The sequence below is a fragment of the Coenobita brevimanus genome, chromosome 72 (assembly GCF_032717465.1).
Source record: "Coenobita brevimanus isolate Jiangsu-jjx chromosome 72, ASM3271746v2, whole genome shotgun sequence".
NCBI classification, from domain to species: domain Eukaryota; kingdom Metazoa; phylum Arthropoda; class Malacostraca; order Decapoda; family Coenobitidae; genus Coenobita; species Coenobita brevimanus.
Window position 1 is genome coordinate 43850586 of NC_137025.1, and position 26329 is coordinate 43876914.

Below are 26329 nucleotides of genomic sequence, written 5' to 3' on the forward strand. Positions count from 1 at the left end.
GTACAAGTCGTTCATTCAAAATAAGAATATTTGAACATATGGGAAAGAGCTACAGGACAGGGCAATATTTACATCGAATGGCATTTCCAGCTGTTAGAGAGCATCCACTAACCCACGACCACCCTTTCTCTTACAATGATTTTCAGATAGTAGCTAAATTCAGTACTTCGGCTGGTGCTTTACTAGGAGAAAAATTACTGATAGAAAAGTATAGACCCGAAATTAATGTAGCTAATAATACTTAATGGTTTGTCTGTTCGAACCTGTGGGTGGGTTTGGTTTGTTTGCTCCAGTTTGAGAGGGGTTTTGAGCTTAGTGCTCGAACAGACGAGTGTTGTTTCAGTTGGGGGTTTGAGTAGTTTTCTTTGGGTCTTGTCTGAGTGGTTCTTGGCATTTCTGTTTGGGCTTTTATACTGGGAAGAGGGTTGATTTTACTTGCTTTTATTTAGTTTTATGGTTCTGTTAAGTCCTGATTTTTATTTTCATCAAGTCTGAGCTGACTATATAGGACAATTATAATACCTGATGATGGCATGAGGTGGGCCGAAAATTCGAATCATTTTAAGAGTATTTACTACATTAATTTTGATACTATATCTAATCTCATTATAGTGCCCTATCTCACGTCTTTTTACTCTAACTTGGCCTAAAATTGCCTTCTCCCCATTTTGAATGATGAACTGTGACAGTAGATTAAAACGAATATGATGCTAGTCACGAAGAAGTGCGGTTGAGTGGAAGATGAATGTGATATATGGACCACCCTGTATATTCTTAAACATAACTGGAGCTCCCTATTTCTCTTGCATTTTTAGAATCGTTTGAAGTTAGCCAAAAATAAATAATGAATAGATGAATAAAAAGAAAGTAGCAAGTAAGTGGCTTATGTAGACAGTTCCTAATTTTTTTTTCACTGAGTAAGCCTTCCTGACTAATAACTTTATAAATAAATTAATATATAAACTAGAGGGGCACTCACTGGAGCGCATCTCCCCGACAAGTGCAACGTAATATCCTGACCACACTTCACAATGGGTTAGGTTTTCTTATCATTGATTAGGGTTTTGCAAAACGTTTCTGGATCCAGAATCTTTAATGCGATCCGAATTGGTCCCAAAAGTTGATCGACTGTTCCCTGGGACATGAGCTATCTACCCACCAAATTTGGTCCAAATCTCTCTTTTTAGTTTTTGAATAATCCTGCTAACAGACAAACAAACTGACAAACATCAGTCCCAAAACTTAATCGATTGTTCCCTGGGACATGGGCTATCTACCGACAAAATTTGGTCCAAATCTCTCTTAGTTTTTGAGTAATTGTGCTAACGGAAGAGAAACAAACAAATAGGGGTGAAAGCATACTCTCCTTGTCGGAGGGAATAAATCGTCTGAGGGCGTGTGGCTGAGAGAGGGAAAAGGTAAACTATGTTGTGGGGCTTACCATCAAGTGAGAAGGAAGGAGAGGGACAGGGAAAGAACCAGATGGTGAGGAAGGGTAACTGAAAAAAACAATTGTCGGGACTTAGCCCAACATACTCGTACGCAAACAGTAATCTGAGGTAAAGCACTCGCGCGCGCGCGCGCGCGCGCGCGCGCGCACACACACACACACACACACACACACACACACACACACACACACACACACACACACACACACACACACACACACACACACATTCTCAGATTCCCTCCAGTATCTGGTAGACATAAGTAATCACCATCATATCGTCATAATCACCATCATCATCAATCCCATCACTGTCACCATCATAATCAATCCCATCACTGTCACCATCATCGTCAGGAACTAAAACTCTTTCATTTTCACTATCACTATTTCTTAATTATCTCCAGTGCCATCACCATTATCTTACATCCTGTTCACTATCATCGTTACCATAACATCAACACAATCACCGTCAACATCATTAGTATCACCATCTTCGTCACTACTCTATCAGCTTCACTGTTACCATCATCATCATCATCATCATCACTACCAGACCTATTATAATTATAGTCGCGGCGCACGGCTCTGAGGTTGTCATTATCGTACCCTGGCAACTTACCATTTAAAAGTGTGACCGATTTCATATCATAATATGCACGAATCAAAACATTAAGCACGAATATATTATACACGAATATTATTATACACGAACATATTATACACGAATCACATGCGTCTCATATAATACACGAAATCAGACGTACTTTTGAATGGTAGTTGCAAGGGCACGATAATAACAGCCTCAGAGTCGCGCGCCGCTACTTTTTTTATAGTATTATTATTAACAACATCTTTACCATCGTCAGCAACCTCATCAGTATCTGCCAATCATTATTTTTCTCGTCATTCTCAGTATAATAACATCATCATCACCACCACTGCTGCCAGTATCGTAATTCCCCTCACCATCACATCACCACCATCATCATCATCATTATTCCGATCATCACCATCATTCCAATCATCACCACTATCTTCGTTATCAACATCTTTACTGTCATCATGCGCAGTGTCGGCGACGGGTGCACAAATGGCGGAAAAATATTATACGATTTTTTGGTCATTTTTTTAGTGTAAGAGATTGATGTCAGAACTGTTATTATTTTCTGTACAAATATCCACTTATTTCCTTTGTCAGCTACCAAAGAACAATAACATTTGCTCAGCGACTAGAAGCAGCTTATAACCTCTTGACTGCAGTGGTTTGATCGATTTCCAATCAACGAAAAATAAAACCCTTACCCACATACGTAACCAAAGGAGCAACTGAAAAACAAAATAATTATTATTCACAATCGACAAAACATGCAAATATATACGCGTGCACTTATACTGTTCTACAAATTACTACAAAACGCATCCCAGCCTTACCCTAATCTTTGCTTAACTCCACAAGAACTCTGGTATAAATTCATCTTTTTCGTAACGTTCTGCACACCCTTAAATCAAGCCAAACCACGCTTCAGCTTGAGGTCTGCTGCTATGAATACTTTCCGGGATAAGCCAGTTTGATGCCCAGTCAATCAATTGTTGACTTTTTCCAGCAGTAGGGTGGTGAATTTTGAGAAAGACCACTCACGTAACACCTATTACTTTCTATAAGCTTCCCAACAGTGTGTGTGTGTGTGTGTGTGTGTGTGTGTGTGTGTGTGTGTGTGTGTGTAGATCCCTGTACAGACACAAGTATCATCCCAACGTCTGATGAATACATAACAGAAAAATCGAACCATTTGAAAAGCTCTGCTTGAGATGGGGCTTTCACTGTATTTCGCCAGTTGCACATTTTCTTCAGACAGATCTGGGAAGAGGGTTGTTTCTTTGATTAACTAATTGCCAATGTAAGAGTTTTTCAGCAACAGGGTGGAAATTTTTGAAAAAGGACACATGAGTAATTCGGTACCTATTGCCATTTTATAATCTTTCCGACGACGTGCGGAATTGGATGTAGCTTTGGTAGTCTGAAAAAATGAAAAAGAAGGAAAAAAGAAGAGAAAGGTGTTGTGCATAGTATAGGCGTCCAGTCCCTATTAACTGTTTGCCAATGTTCTTCATTGCTCACTAATAACCTTCATTAACTCCACTGCTAAAGATCTTTCTCGAATCATAAATTATTGTCCATTCTGTAGAGATAATATGATTTAAAAATACACCTTCAACCGGTGCTGGGCAGGGGTGTCTTCACGTCCTGGCACTGATATATTCGGTCGGCTCTACCGTGCCGTAATACAAGCACCTCAGCTCCCTCCCTGTGCCCCTAAACGAGGAGGAGGGATTGCTGCAGGAGGGCAGCGTCAAACTCCAGACCACCTGGTTTGTGTTCAGCTGAGCCTGAGGTTACTAGTACTGTAGTAGTAGTAGTAGTTGCTGTTGTTGATGTTGTTGTTGTAGGAGTACCCTATGTTAATGTCCTAGGTGTGGTGTGGTGCGGTGTGATGTGGGATAGTGATTTTTTGTGGTGTGGTGTAGTGTGATGTGGGAGGGTGCTTTTTTTGTCGTGTGGTGTGAAAGGGTGTGTGGTGTATGGCGTGTGGTGCGAGGAGGTGTATGGTGTGTGGTGTGGCGTGGTGTGGATTAGGTATAGCCACAAAAGTCTACGGGAATGAAGCACCTTGTGTCCGAATTTTGTTAGTGAAAGACAGAGTCGGAACCAATCCTAGCAATTCTCCAGGAAAAAAAAAGAAAGAAAAAAAAAAGAAAGAAAAGAAAAAATAAAAGTAATCGAGATCAAGGTGGCAGCCTTTTTAATACCATGATGTAATTTTTCCTTTATTCCTTTTAACGTGAATTATAGAGTTCGAACTGGATAGGTTATTAATACACCTTCATTTACTCGAGGTCTCAAACGGTAGACAAAATCGTTTAAAAGTAAAGGAATAAAAATAAATGAACTGGACCCAAGGGCAAAACAGGCAAAATAAATCGCTATGGAACAAGTGTCAGTATTCTCGTCGGTTAAGGAAGCTCCCTAGCACCTCTTCCTTAGCGACTTATATTTGGTTACGGCTAGTTAATATAATTTTGTATTTATCGAATGCCGAATATAGTGGAAGTTGAATTATTTAAATACCACGGACGAGGATAGTAAGGAGCAATAAGCAAAAGAAATCACTTGGGAAGAAGTGTTAGGGACAATACGGCTCAACGTCTCATAACCCCTTTACTCTGGTGGCTAATTATTCATGTTTATTGTTGCTTCCTTCACTCGATTTTATTCATCTTAGTGGAGGCCTCAGGTAATGAACTGCTTAATGGAGGTTGACTATAGCCCATCCAATTTAAAAAGTCTGTCATCAAGAATGAAACATGAATGGCGTCATATCAGTTAAACGGCAAAGTGTGATATAAAACCGTGGAGATTTTTCAAGGAGACACGAAGTCAGACTGGAGAAGGAGAGAGAGAGAGAATGTTAAGTAGTAGATGAATGGTCACCTAGATATTATTTTGAAAACACGTAAATAATGAAAAGTGAAAGTAACAATTGAGCAGGAGTATTAAGGTCAATATTTATCTTAGGGTCTCCTCTATTTCGGCGATTTTCTTTTTTCACCAGCTTGTTTTCATCGTGTGTGGGGTGGATCTGATGCTGAAGGTTGTCGGAAAGTGATTTAAGATACTGGACTAACGTTACCTAACCAAATCAAAATGTATAATAGCATATTTAGGTGACACTACTTAGCAGTGGCAACAACAACTGCGCCCGTTCCTTACCAAGACCACTCCGTCCACTTCGTTGTACATGTTATGTAGGGGCAGACGAGGCTAGTTTAATGTCTAAAAGCGAGTTTCCGACAGCCTGCGGAATCAAGTCATCCCATACGGGATAAAAAAGAAATTGGTGAGAAGTAGAAAATCGGTCGAAAAAGAAGGCCCAGAAATTAAGAATTTTTCGTATGACTCCATTGACCCCTTTAGCACAATGATGAGGTGTGCTAAGCCGACTCCGTATGTTCTTTACCCCTGCACAGTTGTTGAGTTTATACACGGGTTTTATTCGCCTCTGTGTATATTGTAGTAAAATTATCATGTCTGGGGAGGCTCCCCAGATACTGCTTTTCTCAACAAGGTGGAGTCAAAGGCTTTTCATCTCATTAGGCCTAACTGTCCTTCTCTTACTGGTTCCTTTCAGTTTCTATCTCTTCTCCGCACTGTTGCATCTTTATCTGTTTTCTATCGCCACTTCAATGGTCACTGCCCCTCTGAACTATCTGCTTGCATCCCTTCACCACTACGGCTTGCGCATAGCGCCGGTATAGCAAAAAAAACTCTTATCCCTGTTCTGTCCAGCTTTCTAATGCAAGAGTTAACCGTTACTCCCAGTCCTTCATGTATGCAACAGGTCAGCTCTGGAACTGTCTCCCTTTGTCTGTATTTCCTACTGCCTACGATCTCCATTCTTCCAAAAGCAGTGTGTCCAGGCACCTCGAAATGAACGGGTCTTGAATCTGGCACTCTGTTAACATCTTTTTGTTTTTTCTTGGAGAGAACAATTTTGCGGGCTCCTGGCCTTTGGTTCCTTCATTCTTGCATTTAAAAAGTCCTTTGATATTAATCTCAGATGATTCCTCGTACTTAAGGGATTAGAAATTATCGCCATTAACACTTCCAGGTTGAGAGGTACAATCACATCAAAAAGTCCTGTTTTCTCCCTTGCCTCATCTCATTGCTGGATACATAGACTCTTGAATGTTACGTAGTGGACAAAGGTGTAGGCCTATTCTAACATGATACTATGCGCCTTTGCCCAGTACCTCACATTTATGCACCTGCGAATTCAACACTGAGAGAGGCAGTGGAAGCGAGCTGTCTTTAGCATTTGACAGAACGTGAGTAAAATCGCCTGGTAGTAACGAGATTAAAAAAAGAAAAAAAGGCTCTCGTTGTACTCCGTTATGGATAACTTATGGGGATATACCCGTGGGTTTAGCAGGTTCCCTAATACGTCTTCCTTAGCGATTTAGTTTAACTGTTACCCGTTTGTTTCTCTTGTCGGCAATTTCAGTCATCCTGATACTGAGATGGATTGAATAGGTACTGTACAATGCAAAATCTCTCTCTCTCTCTCTCTCTCTCTCTCTCTCTTTCAAGAGAAAATATACATTCTTTCAAAATTCTAACATACATCATTAATGTAGCAGATTTCTTCTTTCATGGACAGCAAGGTGACAAAGAAGGGATTACTATCACCACACGTTATTTTTTTTTTTTCCCTTGTGCGTTTGGTCACGTGTTTGGTTCAGTTTGTCTGTCCTTCTGTCAGTCATTTTATGTGTGCCTCTGTCTGCTAAGAAAATAATGGAAAACAACAGTGAATGAGATTGCAAAAAATGTAACATTATGGTTGGAGGCCATCAGAGGAGGGAGTGATTAGTTCTGGCTGTAAAATATCGTAGGTCTAATGTCAAGGGCAGGCTCAGGTCTAACAATTTTGATCCAATTTTGATCCAATTTTGTTCGGGGGAGGGGGGGACTGAAGAAAGGAAAGGACGAAATGATTCAGTTTAGAGAATAATCACTCAGAGGTAAGTTTAACAGGGCAAGGTCAAAGGTTGCGCCCTTTAACTCAAGGTTCTAATTCGATCAGATTCAAACTTGGTGGAAAGGTTCAAGGTTTGCCATGGCTGAAATTGCTCTATTTTCAAAAAAACAGGTCAAAGGTCATAAGTGAAGCTCAACCTAAAAACTCTTGATCTGATTTCAAGGAAACGGTGGATGTATTAAGGGTCAGGTAATGAAGTAATCTGATTTTGAGAGCAATCAGTCAGAGGTCAAGGCCACAGAGCAGGGTCGGTGGTTCTCTTGAAACGATTGTGGTGTGAAGGTGCTGAACACTGAGTACTCCTTGCCATGTGTTTGTGTTTATGTTATCACTGCATCCGAAACTTTTCCGGATGGAGCAAATGGGTGACAGTTCGGTGAGGAAAAGTACCAACACTTGCACATATTCTCACAACACAGTCCCTTTTCGTTCTGGGGCAAAGTTTGAGGGTGAACGGGGCAGCAGGGGCCGGGGCGGGGCTAGGCGTGGGAGAGGAAGCAGGCAATAATGAGGTGTGAGCTCGCCGGGACGTCCCCACCATCACACCACAAGGACACACCCACACCCACATCCCTCTCACACCACACTTACTTAGTCACTCACCTCCTATCCTACGTCTCACTCACCCACACACTTACCTACTCTACGTCTCTCCCATCCACACTCATCTATCCAACGCCTCACTGACTCACCTCGCTCTTCCTTACTCAGTCACTCATTATCCCACTGCCACTCACACCACACATAGTTACACATTCACTCATCATCTGTCTTACACCTCACTCACACAACTCTTTCATTCTCCATTCTCGGTCACTCATCAACCCTCCCACATCACTCATCTCGCATTTGCTTACTCAGTCACTCTCCTCTTACTCTTTGCCTCACTCACTCACACACCACTACACACACTCAGTCACTCACCTTCCCTTTACCTCACTCACTCTACACTTAGTCACTCACTCGCACCACACTTAAGTCACTTTACTCTTTAGCTCACTCACCCATCCCACACTTCACTTCTCATATATTCTGGGCAGTGAGTCAGAGAGAAGCATGAGACCAATGGCAGTCTAAAGGATCTGATTACGACTTATTGGCTAGATACGTACACAGAAGGGAGCAAAGGCGAGATTAAAAGAAGACATGCTGAATGTGGGCGAATGTGAAGTTAATGCTGATAGATTGTGAATACACATAAAACGCATATACGGTAAATAAGACAAAGGACCAAATATTAATCCAGTGCACGTATAACTCTTTCTTTCCTCGTTTATTAACCGCTCATCACTCTTAGGCACCTTTTTGAGACTATGATCAAACCTTGGCCATTGTACGTGACATCTCAAAGGATTTCGGCCGAGTTTAGCACAAATCTTATTTTCCAAACCACCCTCTAACTGTTTCTATCTATTTATTTCGTGTCTCTGTCTCTGGTTACCTTTCTGGTACTTTTACAGCTGGTGTTGCAGACGGCCACTCTTCTTCTCTAAAGCTATCGATAGTAGTGTTCGTCAGGGTCCTGTCCTCTCACCAACTTTCTTTCATCTCTTCATCAATGAAGTTCTGAGCTGCACATCTAATCCTAACCATTCATGTGCTGATGACTCCACCCTTCACATTTCCACCCGTTTTCCACATCGTCCATCACAGCAGTTACATCAGCAGTCACGAGGTGAGGCTATGGCACATCTGGTTTCTGATTTTACTTTTATTTCTGGATGGGATAAGGGAAACTGTGTTGTTTTCAGTCCATCAAAAATCAGTTCCTACACCTTTTAACCCGGCTAAATCTTCCATAAGAATATCTCATAATGTTCAACAATATACAACCATGTCCCTTCATCTCTCAATACCCCAGAAATCGCGTTACATACCCTTGGAAGATTCGCATCCAAAAGTTTGGGTGTGCTAAGGCGACTCCGTATTTTCTTTACTTTGCGGAGTTATTGACATTGTCTTACTTTATCCACTGCCAGACACGTGACTCCCGTAAGTGGTAGCCACAAACGAACAGTTGCCATGTCGCCCTGTCCTCCGCCATCATTCTCCCATCTCTAACTCACACGCCACTCATTCTTACAACTCTCCATCCCATGCCTCCACTTCACCCTCGGTCTATCCTTCCTCTCCCCCCCTCCACCTCACTCAAATACAGACCCCTTGTCAGTCTTTTATTATCCTTTTTCTCTAAGTGGCCAAATGATTTCAGAGTATTTCTAATGATTTCGTGGACACCCACATCAACACCATTACGCTCCCCAACTTCCTCATTTGTTTATCTGTCCCTCCACGTATCTCCAGATGCTCCTGTCATATAACCTACTTCTGTGTAGTCTCAGTCTTGGCTTGTGTCTTTCCAACAAAGCTCAAGATATTTATTTCTGTGTTAGACTTGGGGTCACAGTACTGTCATGCAGCTGCTTTTATACTACCATATTCAGTTCCCTACTCTTTTTCGCTGCTCCCAGTGAGCCTGTAATATTTCTTCCCTGTTGCACGCTTTCTTGAACTTCATCATCTGATATTGCTCACCACACTACCTAACTAGAGGGGCACTCAGTGGAGCGCATCTCTCCGACAAGGGCAACGTAATTTCCAGACCACTCTTCATAATGGGTTAGGTATCTCATCACTGATTAGGACTTCACAAAAGGCGTTTTCCGGATCCAGAATCTGTAATATGATCTGGATCGGTCCCAAAAGTTAATCGATTATTCTCTGGGACATATGCTATCTACTCACTAAATTTGGTCCAAATCTCTCTTTTAGTTTTTGAGTAATCCTGCTGACAGAAAACAAACAAACAAACAAACAATGGTGAAAACATACTCTCTTTGTCGGGGAGAAATATGGGAAGGCACTCACATTCTCCGTTTTCTGACCAACCAGCTCGCTGTGCACTTTGTGACGTCATTCCTCTCAAAGACCATAACTTTACTCATTTCTACATCCACTTTTAGTTTTCGTTTTGTACACGCACTTCTAAACGCATTCACTAAGCCTTGCAACCCCCACACATCTACACTCAGCAATACATTAGCATCAGCAAACAACAGTGCAATTAGTTTCCAAACACTGTTCTAGTGTGAAGGTCGTCTCTCATGTGGGAGGGGGGGCGGGGATCAAAGCACACAGCTCTTCTAAATGGGATGGGGTCAAAGCCCTTTGCCTCATCAACACCCTTTTCTCTTACTGACTCCCTTCAGTCTCTATCTTTTCGTAACAGTGTTGCATCCTTTATCCCTCTACCGTCGCTACTTCAGTGGTTACTGCTCATCTGAACTGTCTACTTGCATCCCTCCATGCCGCGGTGGGCGTCCATCACTAATCTGACAACGCAGTCTCAGTCCTTTTTCTGTCCATCACTAATACAAGAGTTAGCCCATACTCTCAGCCATTCATCTGTGCAACAGGTCAGACTTGGAACTGTCTCTTTCAGTCCGTATTTGCCTCTGTCTTTGCTATCTAGTATTTCAAGCATAATATATCAAGGTACTTAGAATGAAGGTATCTGGAATTTGGCTCTGCCTTAATCAGTTTTACCTGGAAGAACAACTTTTTTGCAGGATGCCCGCTTTAGTGCTGTTACAGTTAATGAAACAAAAGCATTTGGGGGTCGAATGATAAACGCCTGCCAAAATATGTCGTTGGATAAGGTAAAATTACCTGCAAAATCAATTTGAAGAAAATTTGCAAAACTCTATGGAATTCAGTAACGTGCTTCGCAGACAGCCAGTCCATGTTAAAAAACATATGGTGGCTGGCATTTGGCCGTCACTGATCAAATCCACATCAAAAATAATAGGCTTCTGCACATCACATACTTGCTATTTCCCAAAGGTTCGGTGAAAATTCGTCAATAATTTTTCGAGATATGTTGGGAACACACACACACACACACACACACACACACACACACACACACACACACACACACACACACACACACACACAGACGCTGGCAAAAACGTTATCGCTCCGCCTTACCAAAGGCGGGCGATAAAAATAATAATAAAAAAAATTCTTCTCACACATCTTATCACACCATTCAGTCACCCCACACCTCACTCACTCACTCCACACCTCACTCCAACTTCACTCAATCACTCCACACTTCACATTTCACTCACTCCACACCTCACTCATTCACCCCACACCTCACTCACTCGCTCCAGTCCTCACTTACTCACTCCATACCTCACTCCACACCTCACTTTCTGAATCACCACACACGTCACTCACTAACCCCACACCTCATTCATGTACTCGCTCATTTATCCCATACCTCACTCACTTGCTCACTCACTCCACACCTCGCCCGCCCCACACTTCACTCACTCACTCGCTCACCCACCTCACACCTCACTCACTTACTTGCTCACCCACCCCACAACTCACTCACTCGCTTGCTCACTCACACCACACCTCATTCACTCACACAACACCTCACTCCACACCTTAATTACACACTCACTCACTCTTCCCCCACCTCACTCACTCATTCCTCATCTCACTTATTCACTTACTCATCCTACACTTCTCACACTCATTCACTCATCCCCCACTTCACTCACTCATTCCTCATCTCACTCATTCACTTACTCATCCAACACTTCTATCACTGAATCATTCACTCATTCACCACACACCTCTGTCACTTACTCACTCATTCACTCTTTAGTCATTTACTCACCCTACATAACTGATCACTCTCCCCTCACTCATTCATCCCTTACTCACCTTTCACATCTCATCCTGCCAACCCTCACCTCTTATTCACCCTTCCCTCCTCTTCACTCACCTCATCCACCTCTACCAAAGTCATCTCTCTCTCACCTCTAAACCGCCGACACTCAAGTCAGCTCTCGCTCACTTCCATTCACTCCTCATCCCTCATTCACCTTTCAATCCCCACTCACTCCTATTCACCCTCCCTTCATCCTCATTCACTCCTCATACGCCTTTCACCCCCTCCCCTCTCATTTACGCAGTTATTCTCCATTCATACTTCCATGACCACTGATTCACACATTCACAACTCATTCACACACTCTTTCACCCCCTCAAATACTAATATCACCTCTCCTCTTCTCGCACACTTGTTTTCATGCACTCACCTTCTTACTCTCTCACTCACTTACTCACTCTTACTCATTCACGCACTTTCTCACTGTCACTCACCTACTTCATCACTAACTCACGTACATGTACTCTCTCTCTCTCTCTCTCTCTCTCTCTCTCTCCCCTTAACGAAAAGTTACTGAAAAGTAATTCTTAGGAAAATGAAATGTAACGTAATTATCGCTCATTAACCCAAAACTAATACAGAGAAAAGTAATTCAAAACCGAGTGTCTGCATAAATGACCGACTCAACTACTACTACTCTTACTACTGCCACTACTACTACTTCTACTATTACTACTACTTCTCCTACTTCTTCTGTTACTACTGCTACTATTCCGGGGATGCTGGAAGGTGACGTACTGACGGATAGTGACGTAATACACTCCCCAACCCCCCATGCCTTGTAAATCCTACAACTGTACAGTATAACAGTTCAAACTTAGAAAACACCCTTGAATACTGCAATAAGCTTTTTAAAATGCCAGTGTACAGTATTGTACAATGTACTGTACACACATTCCACACCTGACACCTGGAGGCACGGTTAATCAGAGCAAGGCGGGTTAGCAAAGCACACAGAATGAGGACAGGCAGACCTAACCAAGTGTGACGAGTGAGGCGTGTGAGGCATGCATGACAAATAAAACAGAAGGAGGAATAAACTCACCAGAGAGTAATCAGAGAATTTCTTGATACAGTAAATCCCATGAGGTTAGTGGCATTATTTCCATGTGGTCCAGTGGCACAGGAAACAATACTGCACTACACCTTCTCCACTGCCACCGACACTTGGTCGATGACATGCGTCATGCTCTAGATGAACGCATGGTTGGTCACAGAAGTGCAAGGTCAACAGGTGATGGTGTCATGAAGGGGCTGGGAGGCGAAACATCAGAGGTCATAGAAATGTCGGTCTAGGTGACGGTGGTAGCCATGAGACGGGGGGACAAGAGATGGAGACTTGAAGTGCTGGACTGTGGCTTGGGCGTAACAGCTGCTGATGTCGGTGGCAAGAAAGACTGAATAGACAGCTGCTGATGTCGGTGGCAAGAAAGACTGAATAGACAGCTGCTGATGTCGGTGGCAAGAAAGACTGAATAGACAGCTGCTTATAGTGGCGACACTGCTGGTGGCTTATCACTCACTCGCTGGCTTCTCACAGAGCAGAAGATAACGTTGTGTCATGGGAGTGGAGTCGGTGTTCAGGCGCTCAGGATACTTGATGAGCACATCCATCGCCTCGCGGACCTGCTGAAGCATAGAGATGTTTGGGGTGATGTCCTCCTCATCCGTATCTTCCTTTCCTCGGCCTCCCCCGAAGGAGTCACAGAGGCGGCAATCTCCTCGTCGGTAATCTTTTGACGACCCGTCGCCCTCGTCAACCTCGAGCCACTCCACCTCATCCTGAGTGATGCCCTCACTTGACCTCTGGAAACAGTGGTGGAAGTCGGAGGTCTCAAAACCTGTAAAGTCCACAAATGACTCTTCTCCCTGGAGGAGCCGCTTCCATCCATTCTCCAGAGTGCCGGCAGAGATATCCTTCCTGACCAGAACCCAGAAGAAGATGACTGACTTGAGGTTGAAACGTTTCAGATTCTCCAGCATCCTCGTCCCTAGAGTCGATTCTATTTGCCTCCTCCTCCTTCTCGAGCACAACTACAACCTCTCCAAGGAACAGCCTATTCGTTGTTACAACATTCCCTGGTCCATTGGTTGCAGGATCGCAGTCATATTAGATGGCTAAAAGGGACACCTAATACAACTGTGATCTCGAATCAATTACTCAGGATGGTGATCAGGAACACTGTCAGTGACTAGGAGAGCCTCTACCTGGTCATAAAAGTAGCCATAAACTTGCGCCTGATAAAGGACAATCTCTTTACAGAGTTTAAAAAACCAACGTGCGAAGATCTTGGCTGTGAACCAAGCATTCACAGAATGTAAAAGCCATTAAGCCACTGGGAGCCTATCCATTAACGCACGAAGGCAAGATAAACTGGTTGTTTTGAGTGTCTAATAACAACAGGTTCGAGCCAATGCACACTTGTTGCATCTGCATAACGCAAAACTGACACATGCCGTTTGCTTCCTTTGCAGCCAGGCAGCGACTTTTCCTTTTCACTAGCCAGGGTATTAGCTGGGGATGAGTGGTACCTGAGGCCAGTTTTGTCAGAATTATAATCTTATTGAGGACCAGATCTTCGTCATCAATCAGCTTTTTAAGCTCTTCAACTTTTCCATAGCTTCTCTTCCTGACAAGCATCATAATTTGGTGTCAGTGGAGAGGATGGAGGGTGAAAGACTGACGAAGAGAGTGTATATGAGTGAGGTGGAGGGGGAAAGAGGGAGGGGGAGGCCGAGGATGAGATGGAGGGATGGGGTGGAGAGGTATATGAGAGAGGGGGGTGTGAGTTGGGAGCAGGGCAGTGAAATGGCGGGGGACAGGGCGACTTGGAGGCGATTTGTTTGTGGCCACCCCAAACGGGATTGAGGCGTCTGGCAGTAGATAGTAGATAGAATAGAATTCGTACAATAAAGGGGTAAGTGAAGGATTCAAGTAACTCCTCCATTTCCCAGAATCTTTCCCATACACTGAATTAAATCGTCGGTGGCCAGCAGGAAATGAATGAAGACTTGTCATCGTGGTGAAATGCTTAACACTGTGCCTCAGTGGTTTCTCTAATTATGAAATAAACTGTCTGAATTCAGCCTGAATAAAGTAGAGTTCTAAATTTTCTGCCAAGATATTAATGTACATATATGTAAGTAAACAAATATATATATATATATATATATATATATATATATATATATATATATATATATATATATATATATATATATATATAAGCATATTTATTTATTTACCATACATCTATATCAGTTTATCTATCTTTGTCAATATCTGTCTATCTATCTATCTATATACTGTGTGTGTGTGTGTGTGTGTGTGTGTGTGTGTGTGTGTGTGTGTGTGTCAGTCTATTTATATATTGCTGATGTTGGCCTCTGTAAACTGAATAAAATTAATTGACGAAATCAGAAATAAAATAAAAAGTTGGTCTCTCGCAAGAAAAGAAACACCAGGACGAGACTGGAGAGCTGAATATGCCTTCCCACTTGTACAAAATCAGGGATGTTGTGACCCCATTGCCTGGCACGTGTATTGTTGTGAGCAGTCCTATACACCCGACAACGAGAGAGAGAGAGAGAGAGAGAGAGAGAGAGAGAGAGAGAGAGAGTTCCCTAACACAAGAACAATGTAATGATATAAACCATTACCTACCTTAGCTTATAATTTAACCCGTACGAAACTAACAGTCCACATGACATCCCCTCGTCGGATGAGTGATACGCAGAATTAACCTTTCCCATGCTGGTGAAGTACGATGCCCGTAGTGAGTGATACACGTGAAAATCGAGTTGTAACGGTTATGTTTGTGTGTCAAAGTCCCTATGTATCAATGGTGTTGAAAGGGTGATACATTTTCAACATAATCCAAGAAATTTTTTGTTTGTTTGTTTGTTTGTCACTTGTTTGAGTTTGTGGATGTCCATCACTTTCCTCCCTGACGCATCGCTTCAGAATCATTTATGGCAGAACATAGCAAGCCTCTATCAGCTAGGAAATATTAATCAGCAGAGGAAAATGAGCTATAAAAGACGTGAACTGTTAGGCAAACTTTACTATTTATGGGCAGAGAAGTACACCAAGCTCGCTCAGCTTAGAAATATTAGCCAACAAAATATACAGTAGTGGCAAGGAGAGGTGAAATAAAATGCGAACCTTTGTATCTACGGGCAGAGGAACATACCGAGTCTCAGCTTAGAAATTAATAGAGGAGAACTGCAACGAGATGTGAAATATTAGGCGAACTTTTGTATCTATCATTACCCTTCTGAGCAGTGGCAGCCAGTAACCAAGAAAACCACCAACTGCTCTGATCATGTGTAGGATAATAAGAGCTCTCTATTTTTCGCTCAGTCAGCCAAGCAAGTCACTCCATCCATCTATACAGTAGTTGATATAAGCTGAACAAGCCATAGATTCAACAGTGAAGACCCAGGCTCTCCAGGTAAGAGAGCTCCCTAAAATTATTCGATACCGACTTTTTTTTATATATGGCCGGCTAATATCCTTTTGTACGTTATTTGTGCAGAATATGGCTGTATTGGAAAGGTTTACATAACACAGAAAGGACGACAAGGTTTAAGAAGCAAAATAAATCATTTAGAAAAATATGTTAGGGAACTTCCTTAACCAAGGAGAATACAGACCCCAGTCTCGCTCTGAGCTACTAGTCCAATATTAAATTCTCTTGTACATAATCTTTAATGTTCCTGAGTTTCTTGTCTTGACACTATCTTGTCTATTTCGAAATGAACGGATTTTGAATTTGGCTCTCTGTTTATTTTGTTTTTATTCTTTCTTGGAGGGAATAACTTTGCAAGCTTCTGGCCTTTAGTTCCTTCTTTTTTGTATTAAAAAAATAAAAATAACGTAAGGTAACAAACTCATATACCCGACCAACCGATTATGTTATATCTGTCACACTGCACATCTATTTATGATCTGTGATTGTGCAGTAAGCCAAGGTACTGCGGGTTTTGGATGCTAATTGTGTCATAATATGTGATCATTTTATTTTAAACTTAATCCTTGCTTTATCATCCTTGAATTATCTAGTAAGTGAAATATAATCGTTTAATCTACTTAAGATCCATTAGGTATTCCGCATTCACAGTTGAGCTACTTTAGAGACCCGTAACTAATTTTTTCTTGTAATAACTGCATCTTCGGTGAACCTTACCTCAAGTTCAGAACAATTTGGCATCAGATATCATACATGAACTTCGGATTGTTACGTGGAAACATACGGTCTCTCTCCACTTAGCCACCAGAGGAGAGAGAGAAGTAGAAGAGATGAGATCTTAGGCGAACTTTTGAATCTACGGGCAGAGAAACATACCAAGTCCCTCTCAGATTAGACGTATCAGCAACCAGAGAACAAGTAGAAGAGGTGAAATACTATGAGAACCTAATCTCTATGTGCAGAGAAACATACCAAGCCTCTCTCAGCTTAGTAACATTAGCCACCAAAGGAGTGACATATGGCAGAAGTGAAATATTAGGCTAACCTCGTATCTATGGGCAGATGAACATGCCAAGCCTCTCATAACTATATTAGTCACCCATGGAAAGTGAGAAGTAGAAGTGAAAAACGGTATTGTTATGATCAATTATTAGTATCGTTCTGCTAGCCTCTAGATGATTTAATCAACTTAAGAGCTTCTGGACGTGAACATGCTGATGATTTTATTCTTAAAGGTGACATCTATGACGTATTTTTTATTTTATTTCGATATCTTCAGACGATTTTACTCAGCTTACGATAAACCTTCACCTTGAGGGATCATAGGCAAGCTTAACTAACTCAGTCAGTGCTATAGATGCTTCCGAAATAGAATATAATCGCTTGGTATACTTCTTTTACCTTAACTTGGTCCAGATTTTCGTCCTTCTGTAGCTTATTTCAGGTAGGCTATCTCAGAGGCGGAAAAGGACGATGCTACGGCGCTACAACCTCTCCATAGCTCTTCTTCGTGACTGGCATCATATTCCAGTGATAATCTTTTGCTACAACTCAGCATTCAAGATGCACATACGGCAGTTTTGGGCCAGGTAGAATATATATGAAGGATTTTAAAGAAGAGTAAATTGAATAAAGCACAGTGTTACCTCATTGTTGGAAGGTCATCAGTAACCCTTTCAGAGCGTGAGAAATCTAACCTTTATCTGTCTGTCTCTCTATCTATCTATCATTTATCTGTTTATCTATCTAGCCGCCACATTGCATGTATGTACAGTATGTATGTTTGAAACTTTGGTCTGGTGGTTTAAGGCACTCCAACCGGGCGTGTCCTAAAAAGGCTCAAGTCCAAGGGTTGGTTTGTGCTTATTTTCATAAAATGCCACTCTGGGATAGGCGAATGGTCACTCTTCTGTCAAATATCAGGAATAGGAAGCCTAGCCCTGGCCCCCTACGCTCCTGATGATGTAAAAAAGGATAGTTAATGATGATGATGACAATGATGGTGATATGATACTGATGATGATGATGATGATGGTGATGATGAACATAAACCTGACAGTCATTCCCCTGAGGTCCAGCAATCCTTCTAATAGCAACACACCTTCACCTGTCACCGTTGCAGCCAGCACCAGTACCAACCATCCACACTGAATACATGCTACGGCTGTCTCATTCAGTATTCGTGTGATTGTATTAGGTGTGTGTGTGTGTGTGTGTGTGTGTGTGTGTGTGTGTGTGTCTGTGTGTGTGTGTGTTTTAATCACATGTGGATGATAGAGGTGGATCATGGGGAGGAGAAGTAATCTGTCTTACACCCTTAATTTCTGCAACATTTTACTCTTTCTTTTCCCCACGGTTTTATTCGCCTTGAGATGAGTCTTTCTTAGTGGGTGCCTTAAACACTGCCCTAGTTTACGTCTCTGCTATCAAGGGCAGGTGCTGGTGAGGGACGCCTTCGTGTGGTGGCACAGATTTAACTAGGTAGATCCTCTGCCTGCCTATACCAGCGTCCCTCAGCTCCCTCCCTATCTGTCTCAAGGAGGACAGTGGATTGTAGGACACCTACAGCCTGCAGTCCACTAGGTTCACTTTTCAGATGAACTTGGAGCTATAAAAACTACAACAACAACAACTACTACTACTATTACTACTACTACTACTACTACAACCACTATTACAACTACTACCTACTACCACGGCCAACACTACTACCACCACCACCACCACCACTACTACTACTACTACTACTACTACTACTACTACCACAACTACTACTACTACTACTACTACTACTTCTACCAAATGAAATAAAACAGACTTGTAGCACCAAGAATAAGAATTTATCATCTAGCTGGCGAAAAATCAGATCACCAGTCTAAGACCGAACTCGCGTCCATTCTGTCAGCAGTCCACTATTCAGCCTCTTGGTCACCTCTTCATTCTAGCTACCGGCAGACGATTTGACTCAGCCTAGGTGTGGTTTTCCGTCCAACAAGGCTTAAGTCCTTCAATATGATAACACATTCCATTATATTCTTTCTTTCTCTCTTTCTGTCTGTCTGTCTGTCTGTCTGTCTGTCTGTCTCTCTTGGCTGAGCACAGATTTTTCGAACTGGCAGGGGGGGAGGGGTGGATACAGCCCTCACTACAAAAGATCTCAAAAAAAAAAGAAAAAAAAGAAAAGAAAAAGAAAGAAAGCAAGAAAAAGAAAAAAAATCGTCTAAAGGTAGCAAGAATAAATCAATAAAAACACACAACCACTGAGGAGAGGTTTAGAAGGAGGTCGTAGTAAAGGGGATAACAAATTCAATCATCTTGAGGTGCCGTATTTTCTTGATCTCGTGCTGAATAAAATCGTCTGGAGGTGGGAAACAACTTAAGAAGACGTCATCCCTACTAAAAGCCTAACACCTTTTCTTTAGCGATTTATTTCTGGATATGGCTGATTTATATCCTTTTATGCGTTATATATTCAGCGTATGGCGATACTGGAAGGATTTATGTTCCACTAAAGAGGGAAGTAATATGTAATAAACAAAATAAATCGCTAAGGAAAAGGTGTTAGCCAGCTTCGTAAACCGTCCTTAGTTATTTAGTTGGATATGGCTGGTTAATATCCTTTCGTATGCAGCGTATGGCGATACTACAAAAGGATATTAAGGTGTGATGAACGAAATAAATAGCTTAGCAGAAGGTGTCAGGAAGCTTGCATGACCAACGGGAATATCATCCAGTGTATTCCTGACTATAGTTCCTTCACCTTAACTTGGCTCAGATCTTCGCGTTTTTGTAGTTTGTCACGTTGCTATAAGGTTCATATTCTCGTAGGTTGAAGAAGTTCCCTAACACCGTTCCCTAATCGATTTATTTTGTTTATTACTCATTACAGTTCGTTTCTGTGTTACACATATCCTTCCAATATCACCATACTTTGCATAAATGATATATACAGAGGGATGTTAACCAGCGATATACAGAAACAAATTGCTAAGGAAGATGTACTAGGGAGCTTTCTTAACCGACAAGAAAGACAACTGGCTCCTTCCCACAGCACTTCATCATCACTGACATCCTATTCGAGTGATCATGTTTTGTTACAACTCAGCATTCAAGATGGAGAGATGACAATTGTAGGCCAAGTTAAAGTAAAAAGAGTATAGTTTCGCTGTATAGCTTCCTCTGATGATGCTATACAGAGAAACTATATCTCCTTTACTCTAACTTGGTCTAAAACTGCAATCCCTCTGCTTTCAATGCCAAGTTATAAAAATAGGCTAACGCCAGAATATGATGCTAGCCACGAAGAGGTGATACAGAAAAGATGTAGAGTCACAGTATTACCTTTTTCCGCCACTGAGCTACGAGAAATAAGACGAAAATCTGGGCCAAGTAAAGGTAAAAAAACTATAGCCATGAATAAACGTTGACTCTACAACGTGTCTTCGTCTGCCATTCATCGTATCATAACGTTAATGGCGACTAATTTATTCTTTTACAACGAAACGCCTCTCCTAAACTGGATGAAATTGCCTGGCAGTAGCAACAACTTATTTTAGAACTCTTTACCCGTATTTTCGTCTCTTAAGAAGGCTCCGGAACCTCATGCTTAGCCATTTATTTTTTGATGCGGCCGGTTAATATAATTTTGTACGTTATTTACCAAGAGTATGGAGACATTAAAATCATTTAATTAAATAACACAGAAAAGGATAGCAAGGTGTAACAAACAAATCACTAAGAAACAGGTATTAGGGAGCTACCTAAACCGACGAAAATACTGGCTATTATTGTATTAAAGGGGTTCTGAGCAGCATTTGCTACTCCGTTCTACCGTCCAGTTCTCTTCTGTCCTATCAGGAGCATAGGGGCTCGAGGATATATTACTCGTCCTGGCATTTAAGGAAAGGGTGACCAACCTCATGTGTCCTTGAGCAGCATTGTGTCAGCAGTAAACCCTAACCTTTCTTTGGATGTAAACTCCTACTGGCACCATTCCGGTGGAGCGTCTTTACCCACTAGATCAATAAAGTCTATTTATCTGTCTGTCGCCAGACCCCTTAATCCCTTATACGGGGTGGCCACAAACAAATCGCCTCCCTGTCACCCTGTCCCACGCTATATCACTGCCCTGCTCCCAATCCACACACCCCTCTCTCATATACCTCTCCACTCGATCCCTCCATCTCATCCTTGGCCTTCCCCTCCCTTTCTCCCCCTCCATCTCACTCACATACACTCTCCTCGTCAGTCTCTCACTCTCCATCCTCTCCACATGGCCAAACCACTTTAATGTGTTTCTCCCAACGCTTCCTATCACATTCACATCCACACCACAACGCTCTTTTACATTCTTATTTGTCAGTCTGTTTCTCCATGTGACTCCACAGGCTCCTCTCAAATAACTCATTTTCACTGTTCTCACTCTTGACTTGTGTCCCTCTAACAACGTCCTAGCTTCACTTCCACACGTTAGAGTTGGTATCACAATACTGTCATGTAATAACTTTTTCACTTCCAGGCTCACTCCCCTGTTTCTTATCATTGCCATCAAGAAACCAGCAACCTTTCTTCCTTGTTGTACCCTTTCAAGCACTTCACCCTCCAAACCTCCACCCTTACTCATTACACTACCCAAGTACTTAAACGTACTCACATTTTTCATTTCCTCATCACCCAACCTCACTCAACATCTGCAAACAACAGTACAGGGAGTTTCCAAACACTGCCCTCTCTCATTAGAGCCACTCTAACATCCACTGCCCTACATTGTATCTCTTTTATAACCCCATCCGCATACAGATTGAACAACCATGGAGACATGACACATCCCTGTTTCAACCTAACCTTCAAATAGAAAAACTCACTCACTTCACTATCCACACGCACTGCAGCCTTGGCACCCTCAAACATTCTCTTCACAGCATTCAACAACTTCCCATCTACTCCATTTATTCTTAACACTTTCCACAATCCTTGTCTATCCACCCTGTCATATGCTTTCTCCAAATCCATGAAGGCCGCATACAACTTCTTTTGTTTCTCTAAAAACTTTTCCACTAAAGATCTAAGAATGAATATCTGATCTACACAACCTCTTCCACCACCACCAAGTGGTGGTCAGAAACCCACTCCTCCAACTTCTATATGCTCTTGCATCCATTACACATCTTCGCATCCTTTCATCCACACACACATAATCAATCATTGCCTTCCTTTCATTCAGTTCACCATCCACCCTTCTCATCAGTCACCATGTTTTCCTGTGGATCATTTTGTGCCTGAAGAGGGTATTGGCTATCACCAACCCTCTCCCTGCACAAATGTCCACTAAAGCACTGCCATTCTCATCTATCTCAGCAGGCACACCCCACTCACCAACTACTCCATCCACCTTCACAGTCCCTACTTTACCATTCATATCCCTTGTCCTTTCTGTAAATCTAAATCTGTCTGTCTGTAATCTAATCATCTAGTTCCCCATTATCCCCTCGGATGTAAACTCTTCCGGATAGCCTCTGACTGAAATGAATTAACCCGCTAAACCATCAGGCATATATGTTGTTAAATGATAACAACCCAGAGTAATACGTTATTTCTTGGGCTACAAGTACTGTATGGCTTTCCATCAAATGTTGAGTGGATGGTGGGCTGTGGAGGTTAGAGGCACAGTAAGATTCAGCACTGTGTTTGCCTTTTAGGTTAAATCAGATCACAGAAAAGTCATGAAACTGATCGTAAGTCAGTCTGTGAATCCTAGATCGAATGTGATCACCTTGGTGTAATACACTGAAGATGGATATTATGCCTAAGGGAGTGGCAGGGGACGTGTGACAACGCTTAGCTACCACTTTTTTTGTCAGTGTTTTGTAAAGAACTCTTAGGTACCACTTTTATTGTTAGTGTTCCGTATGCACATCGGTTAGCTTTGAGACAGGACTTCCAAATTTAAGTTCATATATGACCAACCCTTCACTACGATGAACGCTATTTCCACACACTGAGTACACCAGTTTATTTCATTCTCAGCAGGAAGGAACTCTCGAACTGAGGAGGTGCCTATTGCCATCATCCTCATTCCTCCCATGATTAATTCTTTCACCTTAACCTGTCCTAGATTATCGTCCTTTTAAGGCTTAATTCACGTAGCACAGTGGCGGAAAAAGATATTGCTGTGAATCTGCAGCCTTTTCTTAGCACTTTCCCGTGACTAACATTGTATTCTAGCGTAAATCTTCTGTTATAACTCAGCTTTCAAGGTGGAAAGATGGCAATTTTAGGTCAAGTTAAAGCAAAAGGAGTATTTTTTTCTTTCTTTTTTTTTTTTTTTTTACTTCAGTCTGACCACCAGTACACGATTTTCTTCAGCTCATAAAGAAATTCTCAGCGTTAGGGATTGAAGCTGTATAACAATAATAATAACAATGATAATGATAATAATAATAATAATAATAATAATAATATAATAACAACAGCAAGGACAACAACAACAACAACAACAACAACAATAATAATAATAATAATAATAATAATAATAATAACTACAAAGCGGTCAGCGAGCGCATACCTCCGCCAATGCCATTGCCATTGAAAAGGAGCTGGATCCAGAACGTGGACATAGGATCCGGATCCTTACCCGTGGATACGGAATCCGGATCTGGATCCGTGGATACAGGATCCGGATCTGGATCCGTGGATACAGGATCCGGATCTGGATCCTTGGATACAGGATCTGGATCCGGTTCCGGATCCGACCCCAAATTTGATCAATTCTTTCTTGGTCCATGGCACACATTTCCACAAAATTTCAGCAAAATCCTTTCATAACTTATTGAGTAATCCTGCTAACAGACAGACAGACAAATAAACCAACGCTGGGTAAAACATAACCTCCTTGGCGGAGGTAATAATAATAATAATATAAGAAATAATAATAATAATAAAATGATAATAATAATAATAATAATAATAATAATAATTTTAATAATAAAAAAAAAGAAAGTGGCAGCCTAGTGAGACCACGCAAGAATGACCCTTATTCCACGAAGGTCGTCTGCTTGAATATGTACGACTTGCTTTGACGACCTACCCTGCATCTTACCCATACGACCAACCTTGATGCGACCCCTCCCCGTACTTTCAACTTTATGATCCCACTTGCACTCAGACCCTCACGACCCCCCTTGTACTCAGACCCTCACGACCAGATGATTTCAGATTCCCACGACCCTCCTGGTATTCAGACCCTCACGACCCCCTTGTACTCAGACCCTCACGACCCCCTTGTACTGGGACCCTCACGACCCCCTTTGTATTCAGACCCTCACGACCCCCTTTGTATTCAGACCCTCTCGACCCTCTTGTATTCAGACCCTCACGACCCCCCTTGTACTCAGACCCTCACGACCCCCCTTGTACTCAGACCCTCACGACCCCTCACCCTACCTTATACCTACTCGTACTCCCTCCCTACGTCATACCTACCCCCTCCCTACCTTATAGCTACCCCATCCCTGCCATTACCAATTCCCTCCCTACGTAATACCAACCCCTTCCCTACCTTATACAAACCCCATCCCTACAGTATATCTTATACCTATCCCTTCCCTACCTCATACCTACCCCCTCCCTACCTTATCCCCTCCCTACCTTATGCCTACCCCCTCCCTACCTTATACCTACCCTCTCCTTACCTATTACCAAGCCCCTCCCTACCTTATACAAACCCCCTCCCTACCTTATATCTACTCCCTCTCTGCCTTATATTTATCCCCTCCCTACCTTTTACCTACTCCCTCCCTACCTTATACCTACTCCCTCCCTCCCTTATACCTATCCCTTCCTCCCTTATACCCATCCCTCCCTACCTTATACAGTACCTACTCCCTCCCTCCCTTATACCTATCCCTTCCTCCCTTATACCCATCCCTCCCTACCTTATACTGTACCTACTCCCTCCCTACCTAACACCTATCTCCTTCCTATTTTTTCTGCCTCATTATTACTCTTCCCTGCCTTGTATCTAGAAATTCCTCCCTATCTCCTCCTTTCCTCTGTTTAGAACATCCCTTCCCTCTCTACCTTATGTCCAGATCTCACTTTGTATCTAAATTTTCCTACCTAGGATATCCCTTGCCTAGAGCCTCTTCCCATTACTTTTATCCTCCCTGCCTTACATTTAGCCTCTCCCTATCTTTCAAACACCTCCTCCCTTTTTTCCTACCTTGTCCCTTCCTGTCTTGTCTCCCTTCACAGTATATATGATTACTTTCCAGTTTCTTCTCTCCACAACAGTTTTCTTCCTGCCTTCCATCTAGAAATTCCCATCTAACTATTGATTCTCTCTACGCAGATCTTCTCTACCTCGTGCTTAGAGTCTCCCATCCCTCCCTCTACCCAGATCTTTCCTTCCTCCCTTCTCTATTTCCTCCCTCCCTGCATTTTGTGTCTTCTCCCTACCACCCATCTAAAAATTCCGTATCTAATACTTCATTCTTACCTAGATTTTTCGTGCCCTCCCTACTGCTTGCCTAAATTCTCTCTCCCTTCCCCCACCTCACCCAGATCTTTACTTCCCTCTCCTTACCCAGATCTTTACTTCCCTCTCCTTACCCGGATCTTTAGTACCCTCCCCTTAACCAGATCTTTACTTGCCTCTCCTTACCCAGATCTTTACTTGCCTCTCCTTACCCTAATCTTTACTTTACTCTCCTTACCCAGATCTTTAATTCCCTTGGTTCTTTTACCTAGATCTCTCCTTCCCTCCCTAACCTACCTTTGGGTGCGGAGGTCTGGGCTGCAGCTAAGGAGAGACAAAGCAGCGATGCCAGCAAGAGTACCCTGTGAAGCGCCATTGGGGGTCCACACAACTGATCCGCCACCCACCCTACCCGCGCCCTATATAGTCTCGCATCGCCCCGCCCCACCTCTGTTTACATCCCGCTCTGGATACACAGACGCACTTACGATCATTTCCCCGTCGTAACTGTGATTTCTTTAACCACGAAGGACGTGGAAAGTAGAATACGGAAACTTCACATATCTTCTTCTTTATCCTCCA

At 42.4% G+C, this 26329-nt stretch overlaps 1 protein-coding gene across 1 annotated transcript in view; it reads right to left on the reverse strand.

Annotated features, from left to right (window-relative positions):
* Positions 1-26128, reverse strand: part of LOC145407016 (uncharacterized) — a 30635-nt gene extending 4507 nt beyond the window's left edge. The window contains exon 1 of the mRNA XM_080278032.1: positions 26045-26128. Within this exon, the coding sequence (XP_080134158.1) occupies positions 26045-26123 (79 nt within the window). The 5' untranslated portion in view covers positions 26124-26128. The remainder of the gene's footprint in view (positions 1-26044) is intronic.
* Positions 26129-26329: the final 201 nt, after the last annotated feature.